We start from the raw sequence: 11,430 nt of genomic DNA, 5'->3' as shown, positions 1-11,430 counted from the left end.
CAAATGCATTCCTTCTCCTATAGGAAGAGTAACAGATTTAACTCCCCAATTCTTTCCCTCAACAACTTCAGCAAATGATATCCCATCTTTCCTATGGTGAAAATTATTCACAAACATTGTAGATCCACTTGGGTTAAGGTTTATGGTCTTGAATATTTTCAAGTGATCTTGAAGTTTGCAATCAACAGCTGCAAAATCAATATTTTTGTACTGCTTGATCACTTCACAAGGATTTCCATAGATAAATTTGATCACGTTTTCGAGGCTATTTTTCATAAACAACGCTTTGCTTTTTTCTATATGATCTTCATGACCAATACAAATAAGTAGTCCACCAGTTTGCTTTGCAGCAACAGCTAGAGCTATTGTTAATGGAGTTATGCCATCTGAGGTGATTTGCACCATTAATCTAGCTCGCCAGCTGCCAAAGATGATACAAACTCGATATATTTGGGTTCAATCAGTCTTGAGCCTCCAAGATTACAATCTTGGATGTTGTGGATCTTACACTGGAGAATCGAAATCATATACAATTTAATCAGCTATAGTTGAAACCAAATTACTCAATAGGGTTCATAAGTACAGGAAACAAAATTAATGCAATGCTTTTCCCCAAAATAAAATACGGAGTATAAGAGAAGCTTCCCCGGCCCTCCTTCCCCCCCTAAATTAATTAGCTTGATATAACAACTTTTTTGGGCTTAATGCAGTAATGCTACACATGTCAAATTTTGTTAAAAAAAAAAAAAAAACTATCAATTAATAATGTCAAATTTCTAAATTGATTACTTTATTCCCAAATGCACTAAAAATATATCTCTTTTTCAAAAAATTTCACAACTATTCACATAATCTTATGGTACATAATAAAATTAATATCAATGATAGAGCTAATAAAAGTGAAAGTAATTGTTGAAAAATATTAATATCTCTAACATTATTCTTTGGAAATAAGCCTAAAATTTTGAAATAGACATGTATTCAGAAAAGATAATTGAAGGTAGAAATTTACCAGCTGAATAGTGTGTAGGTAAGCTTTCATGGCGTCTTGAGGAAACCATTCCATTGTCAAAGAAATTTGCAAATATAGAGAAGACTTTTGGAATGGTCAAGCCTAAGATGGCTAATTCAAGAAAATTTAAAGGACTTGGAGGGTCAAACAAAGCTGGTGGGCCTTTTTATAGCATTCGGGTATTGTTTTGATGCCATTATTGAATTCTTCTTACAACCAATTAGAGTGTTGTAAAAGCCTGACACAGATCTCATCACATTAGGACAAGTGGTCTATTGTAAAGAACTTTGAGAGTATGATCATTAGCATGTAGGTGAAGTCGTGGCAGCATTTTGAGCACTTTCATGTGACCAATATTCTGACTGCGATAACTCTGAGGAATGTGATTTGCTTGTTTCCATGCACGTTAATTATTCAGATATGGGAGAGAGACACTTGGCGTTGCCAGACATTCCTGTAAATGACACGTGGAGAGCATGCTTACAAGGCCGGCCCAACAAAATTTGGAGCCAATGGCAGAAATTTTATATAGGACCTTTTTATATGTAAATATTAATTAAATAAAATTATATAATACTAATTAAATTAAGATTAATTTGATGTAAATGTAAAAATTGATGAATAATACTAGCTCAACTAAGGTTAATTTTAAATAGAAGATTGAATATTATAGTTGAATCAAAAGGAATTTACTTTAACTTGGATATATGATTATGCATAATTAAGTACAGTTGTAATCTAAATTTTAATCTTATATATTCTTTTTAAGAGAAAGAGATAGATAGATATTATTTGGTATGTGGCTTAGTAGGAAATTAGTCATTATTGGTGATTTATCACATTTGCAGCATTTTATTTGAAACATCTTAGGGTTTCAATTGGGTTAAATTTTTATTGGTCTCCTATTTTAAAAGCTATGTTAGAAAAAAAAAAAAAACTAAAAATACTACAATTTTTCCTGTGGGCTTGGTGGCTGTGGTGGTGGATTGATGACTATGATGGTTGTTTGGGGATTTATTTTGTTTGTGGGTTTGGTTGTGTCTGTATTGGTGGTGGTGGTGGAAGTGGTGGCTGTGGCGGATTGTAGAGGAGGTTGTGGTCGGTACTGGGAGGTTTTTTGGGTTGTGAGATATATTATTTTATTGTAGGAGTATATTATTTTATTATGATGTTTATATTATTATATTGTGTTGATAGTTAAAATAGATACACTGCTGCAGCAGGTGTGTAGGTATAATAGATAAAGTAACTTTTAGTGGAGTTAAAAAGCTAAATTTTTAGCTCCACTGCTGCGAATGCTCTAACACCTTCAAAAATGAGGTCCCATGTCCACTCACCACCACTCTAGACCCTTTACTAAGTACAGCCCATCCACTCTCATTCTTGTACGAAAGCAGCTTTTGGATTTCATGTGTCACTGGGTCGGGTTCACTTTTCCTTTGTGTTTTGGAAAAGAAAAAGCTATCTATACGGTTCCAGAAATGCCCTAAGATACTGTGGTCATCCTCACCTTTGTTGCTCTTTCCAACACAAAGCAACTCAATAGAAGCCCTTGCATTCTTTATCACTGGATCGTTTACAAGGGCATTTGCACTTTTAGTAAATTGTTGAATCCACTCTTTGTCCTTGCCACCATAGAAGAAAATGTACTTCTCCTCTTTGATCTGATTGAGCAAAATGTTTTAATCATCAGTTTTTTTTCTGCATGAACATCACTAGTTTAATTATGTGTGAGATTAAATCACATATGCCTACTCTCAGTATTTCACTTTATATACTATCAATTATATCAAAATTTTTGTTATTTTAAATGAGAAAAAAAATATGCATGACAAAATTTGCAGTATATAAAGTGGAACATTTAGAGTAAAATAAAAGATTTTTATTCATTTGTGAATGTGTGTGCTAGTGCCTAAGCAATTGTGTTTTAGAACTTGTATTAGTTAAGGGTCTGTTTGGATTGAGCTTATTGTTGCTGAAACTGAAAACTGAAAATTGAAAATTGAAAACACTGTAGCAAAATAATTTTTAAATGTATGAATAGTACCGTAGGACCCATTTTTAATATTTTTTATTATATTAACAGTGCATAAACAGTAATTTTTGTCCCCTGTACAATGATTTTACTGTTCACATGCAGTGCTTTGTCCCCTGTCACATGATATTACTGTTCACGCTGAAATTAAAAAAAAAAAACAAAAGGTAAAACGTGCCGCAGGATTCAGCGGAAACGCTGAATCCAAACGGGCACTAAGTTAACTTTACCCAATTATGTAAATTTGGGTTTATGCCAGTCACTATGGATCCCATCCAGTCTCTTCCATTTGATAAAGCTTCTTCAACAGAGCTACTGAAAGGAAAGGCCCTCATTCCCCATACCCGAATCATATGGATTGCATTTGGGCACTCCACCTTTCCTTTTGGGTTCATCACCACGATAATAGGCTTGTTCTTGAAGTGCCACTCCTCTTTTATGAACCTGATACCAGCTATGGGTGAAAAGTACTGCACTACGTACCATGGCATCTTGGACTTGAGCATCTCAAACTTCTCACGCGTGTTATCGTTCCATTGGTCAACAATCGGGATCCATACAATCTTGTACTGCTCCTCCTTCCTTATTGCATCATAAATTGGCTTTAAGATTGAAATTTCATCAGTAGAGATGTCCACGCCCGAAATGAACAATAGAATATTCTTCTTTTGTAACACTTCAATGCTGACCTGTTTGTCAATACAATTGAGAACATCAGAGTCTCTATACATTAGCACCAACTTTTTGCTCAAAAAAAATATTAGCACCAACTTCATACCTGATAACCTAATTATTCTTTGATTTTTTTTATTTTTTTTTATTGCATGTGATTCAACGAAATTAAATTACCAGTGAGTTCTAAAGAACTTGGTATTCGTTATGGTGACACGTGGTTATATCTTCGTAATGATATTATGTTTTCTTTACTGAAAAAATAAAAGTTATCACTTTAATAGTAGGAGTTCAACTTTCTTCCATATTAAAAATCAGTGTTTTAGCTTGATGAGAAAAACTATTATAATGAAACCAAACGTTATATATTCAAATTTTTATCGTCATTATTATTACTCCATCCGTCTCACTTTTTTTATTATGTTTGAAAAGTCAAACTTTTTAAGGGAATATAATTTATTATTTTGTCTACCTTTTAAAAATGTATAAGTTTTCAAAACTACTCTTAAAAAATTTATCAAAAAATTGAATTAGTAAATTAATAGGGGTATAATAGGAACATTAATAAATTAATAACTTTTATTTTTAGAAACATGACAATATTTTGGAATATCTCAAAATAAAATAGAGAACAAAAAAGTAGGATAGATGAAGTATTATTTTTAAGAAAGTCTATATTATTAGTCAAGTTAAATTATAACTAATGAAATGTTTAGATTCTTCGCACCATTTTAGCCGGTATAATGACAAAGATGCTTTATTCTCTTTCCAATCCCTTTTCTTTTCTCTCACCTTTAGAAAATGCTTTTACCTTTTTTCCTCGGTCCTATTCCACAATTATTTCTTGACAAAAGATGAAGTTATTTGGACCTTGGTTGCAACATTGCATGTGTGGTATTCTCTCCATATATATTTGGTGTTTTATCATGTGTTCCGCTGTTTTAGAACATGGTATCTGGAAGATATTATCTTACAGACAATTTTTTTTCCTGAGAATCTTAAAGACAATTATGAGTGGCAAACATATAGGGCTTTTTTAGTTTATAATGCAAATATATATAGGGATACAATTATTATAACCTTTTTGGATTCCGTTTCCATAAGCTTTGGCTAAATATGACCTGATTATATGAGTTCTAATTAACTCAATTCATCAAGTCTCTTGTGATCGAATAAAAAATTTAAGTTTAATCTTCGCCTATTTTAAAAATTAATTGGTGTCCATAGTCTAATGATAAAAAATAATTATAAAAAAAGCAGCTAGCAGTACCATTGAACTTGTGGCTGTGATAAGGGTTAACAGTCATGGTAACAAACTATATAATGACGTGTAAAAAGAGCGCACCGTTTTCTGAGTAGAACCATCAATGAGCAGCTGCAGATTATTCTTGGCATAAATAAGCACCTTGAAAACCTCCATAATCTCATTAGGGGTTTGTAAGAGTTTCTTGATCTTTCGATGAGCCTCCAGATCCTCTGTGTAAACAAGGATTTTTCATGAGCAGTGTGGTCTAGGGATGGCAATAGGGCGGGGCGGGGCCGAAGGATGGGGTCTTCGTCCCCGCCCCGCATGGTTTTGTCTTGCCTCATTCCCGCCCCGCCCCGCCCCGCATGACGGGGAATACTTTCTCACCCCATCCCCTCCCCTTGGGGCCCCGCAAATCCCCACCCCACCCCGTAAAACTCTACTTTTTGTTAAATTTCCTTACAACTAGTACAATTTTTTAATAAAACATATTTCATTAATAAAAATATACTTGAAATTACAAATAAATTTATCCCATCAAATCAAATCAATTTTTAGAAAAAACCGAATAATATATCCAAGTGTTTAACAAGACAATCATAAAAAAAAAATAATAAAAAAAATCTTGTAGTATGACATATAACAAAATAAAGGTAGAGAATCACATTGGGCTGAATAAAATATGCTAATATTAATATGTTTAATTAAATAGTAGGGTTTTAGGGTATGAAAAATTTACAATTATAATCCTTAGTAACGCGGGTCGGGGCGGGGCGGGGTGGGGACGGGGAGGGGCGGGGCTGGGCGAGTCTAAAAAGTCTAAACCCATCCCCGCCCCGCCCCGTGGTGCGGGGCTAAAATCTTGCCCCATCCCCGCCCCACCGCCTTTGCGTGGCAGGGAAAACTTGTGTGGGGCGAAGCAGGGAGGGGCAGGTTAAGCGGGGCGGGGAAAAATTGCCATCCCTAGTGTGGTCCATTTTGAAGATATTGCATTGCATTTTGGAACGTAGCTAGGTAAGATAGCTTTCAGCATCTATGCATTCTTAAGAACGAAACCGCTTAGTGGCCTTTACCTATTTGTTGTTTGCAAAGTTGAATATGCTTCTTTAATATGCTGAGGACAATGTTGAGCTTCTGAGCAAAGTGGGATAGTTCCTGCACCTGGTCCCTGAAAAGTGGGCAACCATTTGCGTTAATTTTTTTATGGAAAAATTACAATTTATTCTATGTGGTTTGCTTCTATATATTATAACTCAATTTAGTTCTCAAATTTTTAATTTTATAATTGATCCCTTTAATTGAATCAAATGAAATTGATAAGCTTTTGTCCAAAGTAACGGATTTTGGGGGACGAATTTCAATTACAACCTATTTTATTTCTTGTAGTTTAACTCTATTACAATCTAGTCACACAAATATTTTAATTCCTAAATTTTGAAGTCCTAAAGTTTCTATAAGAATAAAATTATTAAAGGATTTTTGAAGGGGATTCTGACGATTTCATTTTGGTCACGGACACCCATATACACCAAGAGCTGTATGGTAATTTAGCCCAATTTAATAAAAAAATTTATAAATAAATATTTTTAATGGTAAATGATAATATCTTTTTAGAACTATCAAAAATAATTAGATTTCTTTCTATTAATTACCCACTTATATTATAACAACAATACCATTTTCACAACTTCTATTGAAAAATCTTTCACAAGATTTAATTTTCACTCAATTGTAAAAACTAAATACCCATTTCAAAACAGAAAACGTGGGGATGAAACTTCACAAAAGGTTTTTGACTAAAGTTTGTGAAGACAAGATTGCTCGTATGGTAATTAATAAGACTTATAACACGTATAGGATAGGGAAGTACTTCAAAGATTTGATCAAAACAATTTGACATAGATAAAAACTTACTCTTCATTAGTGAGGCCACACATCTTAGTTGAGCAAGCTACAACAGTTATGATAGCCCAATAGACATCGACTGGAATACGGTCCATGGCAATTAACAATGCAGGTACATCCCTTGTATCATAGATAGATAGCTTCTCCAACTCAAAGATGCACTCTATCACTTCCAATGTGGCCTTGATCAGGTTGTTAAGTTCAACCAATGCTCTTCGATGTTTTTGAAGGCCTGGGCGCCTTAAGATAACAGGTACTCGCTTTAAGATCCCAATTGATTTGGCGAGTTGATCTGATGGGTGAAGTTGGGCAAGTAGCCAGAAATCCCCATATTCTAAAGCAAAAGCAGCAAGTGTGATCACTGCCTTTGCATCCCACGAATAGCTTGACAGTTTGTTAAGTATTGACATTGTTGTCTTGTGCGCAATTTCCTCACCAGGAGTCTTGCATTGCATCTGACATTACAGAGCTTTTATTATGAAAAATTTTAATCTAATAATTTAAAATGATGCTTATTGGTATAATAATTGATAAATTAAGAAATAATGAATTTAATCACTTACGCATTATTTAAACACTTTTAATTATAAATATTATTTTAATTATTTTGAAATAAAATTATTTCATTCTGATTACCTCGCTGGAAATTTTCTTCAGTGTACACAATGGTGGATTAAAGTTGGCCTTAGGGGTCTTGTCTTCCAAGCTCTCCAAGTGTACTTGGGTACCCTGCAGTGAGTGTAAATAATTGTATTGAGAAGAATAAAGAGGAAAATTATTTTTATTAGTAATGTTAGTTGAGTTGCATTTTTATTGGTTCTTGTTTGGTCACATCACTTCATTAGTTATCATTAACCATCTACAATAATTAAGAAATATTTTATGAAAATTGTTGTAATTAACTCTAAAATTTTTATATTTGTCCGGCCTCAGTAATCTAGAACACACCCAAATGCTTCAACTTTGATTCTCATACCTATGCTCATACCAACAAAATGGACTTGCATTACATATCCCTCATTTTAAAGAAGCAAAAAATGCATATTCCACTTCGTTAGGCTGAAGTGGTTTTTCAATTTCTTTGTTAAAAGTAATGGCTAGCCTACCTCACTATAGTGTATTCCAAACTATGGAATGCGTCAGTCCAAGTTAAAATTCCGACTTAGGAAAAAGAAAATTAACCAGAGAGAGAGAGAGCGAGAGAGAGCATCTTATTCTAATAAAGAATTATGGTAGTGTACCAGTGCAACATGGTCAACAATCAGGGTGGCACGCTGAAGGATGTTTTCGACGAGAACGAAAAGAGACTCAACATCAAACTTTTCGTCACCATGAACATGGGTTGCATAAATGTGGTTCATGATGTCGTGGTCGGACATGGTTAACACGCTCAGCTCACTTTGTTGTACCGAACTCGGCCCCAACTTGCTGCCCATAATGGATTACTAATTGGGTAACACAAGGAAAAAAAAAAAAAGAAAGGTTAGAAAATCACAAGGTTTGGGGTAGAAGAGTGAAGGTTTGCTTGAGTTCTTGTTGCGAAAAAACTTAGAGCTTTTTATAGCCATCCAACGCCGAATACTACAGGTCACAAGGAAAATCTAGTACTATATTATTTTCTTTACGAAATAAGTCCCCAGAATCCACGTCAGCGAGATATTAACATTAAGCCAAATGCACAGGTACACTACCACAATCAATTGTTCTTCTTTTTTTGATGATCTACCACAATTAATTGTTCTATTTCTCGCCAATCGAGAGTGGTCCATGTTGTTCGCTTTATCCACATGAAATGTATGCAGAACAGGAAGAAGTGTGTGAATTATTGAAAAAATAAGTCACTAGTTTGGGCCCGATCATTCATTTCTGTCTGTTGTTTTGGAGTTCCTGCCATTTGATTCAATAATTGATGCCAATGGGAGAAGGGGTCTAATCAATAAATAAGGAAAATGGTAAAGAGTTTTCGGATTTGTGGTGGAGTTGGATACTTGGATGCAATGATAATCGTAAACCAGCTAGCTGAAACAATCTGGGAATGAAACTTTTCAACCTCACCCTTTGAGTGTCTTGATACTTGATTGCAGGTACCTTCTCAACAAATTCCACTCTCTTGAAGTCAAGTAAAGAAAAAGGAAAGGAAATTTTGGTGTAAACTTTTTCGCAAGGGGGGTGTGAGATAAATGAAGCTTTTATACTTTATTGAGATCCCATACATGTATGTTAAGCCTAATGCTTCGGGAGTTTTCTACCCTACCTATGCTGTACTTAAACTTCTTTTGTTATTAATTTCCAAAAAAAAAAAATATTCTTTTGTTATTTGTTAGAACATATGTATTTCACTTGTTAAAAACATATGTCACTATTTTATGTAATTGACTAATCCTTTGACAAAACGTACTTTACTTGTAATTGGATAGATCTAGATGTTCTTAATACTTCAAAAAATAAGGTTTCAAAATCAAGTGTTAAAGCAATTCAAGTTTGTCCAAGAAATAAGCTAAATAGTGTAAGTTCATTAAAACTCGACAGCTGGCTCAACAGCTGCATCTATTGAGCTTAAGAAGCTATTTCAGCCCCGTGTGCTCAACACCTGCTCGACAGCTACTCGACAGCTCCTATTTGTCAAGGTTTAAGAATTTCAGAATTCTGATCTGATTTTCTTGTGATCCATGAATGTGTCTTTGGGCCTTCTTTTCTCCTAACTCTAGACTTATAAAAAGATTATTTTAAGGGCTGTCAAAGAGTACACAAGTTATACAAACTTTGAGAAAAGTTTGCTCAAGCAAATTGTGACTAGAGATGAAGTTTTGCCCTAGTTCATCTTTTCTGAAAAATTTGTTGTATTTGTACACCGTAGGATTTTGTAATCAAACATCTTCTTGATCTTTATCGTGTGGATGAACTGAAGAACTTTGCAGCCAACAATCTTCTTTAGTTAGTGATTGAAGTCGCGTACTGGGATCTGCGCAATTGGTTAGTCACGTACTTGGGAGCCATGTATGAAAAGGAGAAATTGTCACTACAGAACAAATCAAATTGGGTATTAGGGTAAGAGTTCAACTGTAGGTTGGTATAAGGTACTCCGATTCCTTTACTTATAACTGCTTGTTGTGATAATAGTGGAGTTTCGGGAGTGGTGACCTTAAAATTACCCAGTGAGGTTTTTACCATATAGATTTTTCCCATTTGTAAACAAATCACCGTGTTAATTTATTTTCCGCTGCATACTTTAGTTATTGGTAATTTGTTTGTGCTACCATGTGCTTCGCATGTTAATTTGATTAATTAATAAATTTGGGTAATTAATCAATTAATCCATCACAAAGGGTTCAATACGTTTTTGGCCTATCACTATTAAAGTAGTGTCTTAACTTGCAATCCCAAAAAAAATGCCAGTAAAAATGTTGCCTAGAAATCATAGGATAAAAAAATGACTGAAACTATAGCTGTTACAAATTTTAATATTACTATGAAACTTATAATTAAATTAATATGTCAACTTTAAAACATAAAACATAATATATATATATATATATATAATTTAGAAATTTATATATTATATTATTTATATTGCACCAATTACATTCATTATCACTCGATTTATAAGCACTTAAAATAAAATTGATAATAATTTTAGCATTTTACTTAAAAAATTATTATCAAGAAAAATGTGGCTTAGAGACATTGCCCCACAATATGGGTCTTAACAAGAAAGTCAAGAATTTAAGTTTGGGAGATTGTGACTCCCCAAAGATTTGATTTGATTGGATATTAGTTGACTTTTTGTTATGTGGATGAGTGTTGAGTCTCACATCGAGTATATTAGGTTGATTTAGGCTTTATCAACAACTGTTCATATAATTTAATCAGTACTTTATAAAAGTAGAATTAGGGGTAGATTTAGATGAAAGTCATATTACATTACCGGCACATTTCCATTATAGAAAGGCCCAAATTTTATGATAATAATTATTATTTTTAAATGATTTTGCGCTATTTTCCTCATGAATGATACTATAGATAATACAAATTTTACTACATAAAAATTATAAACTAGTGTATCACCAACCACCAAAAAAAAAAAATCTATTAATTAATTACATTGTTGAAGTTTACCAATCATATTCTAATTCACAAAAAAAATTAAATCAAATATCCATCAACGGAATATGATGGAGGGACCACAAGAGTTTAGTTTAGAACATTGGGGACTAGAATTGATTACTTTAAACTTTAAATACTAAATCTGCTTATAGGTTAAAGTTCATGGACCAACAATAATGAAAAATATCTTCCATTCTATTGAGCTTGTTGAGTATGAATTTTTTTTTTTTTTCATTTTTATCTTGCATTTTTCTATTGTTCCGAATACTAAAAATACTAAAAGCATGATATGAAAATGTTTATTCTTCATGTCTCCTATTTTTAGGGTTGCAAATGAGTAAAGTCAAATAATGTATATTACAAGTTCATGATTGTTTATTTAAATTTATTTCAAATATGAGCCAAACTTGAGCTTATTACTAAATTAGATTGTATGTTCAAATTTGGCATATTTTC

At 33.3% G+C, this 11,430-nt stretch overlaps 2 protein-coding genes across 2 annotated transcripts in view; both read right to left on the bottom strand.

Moving 5' to 3' along the window:
- Positions 1–405, bottom strand: part of LOC112025682 (receptor-like protein 15) — a 7,366-nt gene extending 6,961 nt beyond the window's left edge. The window contains 1 exon segment of the mRNA XM_065772150.1: positions 34–405. Coding sequence (XP_065628222.1) covers positions 34–405 — 372 coding nt within the window.
- A 1,884-nt stretch (positions 406–2,289) lies between these two features.
- LOC112004735 (protein SIEVE ELEMENT OCCLUSION B) lies at positions 2,290–8,454 on the bottom strand. The gene is made up of 7 exons (XM_065772149.1): positions 8,112–8,454; positions 7,507–7,599; positions 6,880–7,325; positions 6,039–6,133; positions 5,065–5,195; positions 3,278–3,736; positions 2,290–2,676 (listed from the first exon to the last, which is right to left on the bottom strand). The coding sequence occupies exons 1-7, from the start codon at positions 8,304–8,306 to the stop codon at positions 2,290–2,292; spliced, it is 1,806 nt and encodes a 601-aa protein (XP_065628221.1). The 5' UTR covers positions 8,307–8,454.
- Positions 8,455–11,430: the final 2,976 nt, after the last annotated feature.

Source organism: Quercus suber, unplaced genomic scaffold, assembly GCF_002906115.3.
Source record: "Quercus suber isolate HL8 unplaced genomic scaffold, Cork oak 2.0 scaffold_54, whole genome shotgun sequence".
Taxonomy (NCBI): Eukaryota; Viridiplantae; Streptophyta; class Magnoliopsida; order Fagales; family Fagaceae; genus Quercus; species Quercus suber.
Note: the sequence above shows the minus strand (reverse complement) of the source record. Positions and strands in the feature narration are given on the sequence as shown.

Coding starts and splice junctions, on each gene's coding strand:
- LOC112004735 (XM_065772149.1), bottom strand. CDS start 8,306: ATGGGCAGCAAGTTGGGGCCGAGTTCGGTACAACAAAGTGAGCTGAGC. Junction 7,326..7,506: donor TGAAGAAAATTTCCAGCGAG/GTAATCAGAATG, acceptor CTGTAATGTCAG/ATGCAATGCAAGACTCCTGG. Junction 5,196..6,038: donor ACTTTGCAAACAACAAATAG/GTAAAGGCCACT, acceptor TTGTTTACACAG/AGGATCTGGAGGCTCATCGA.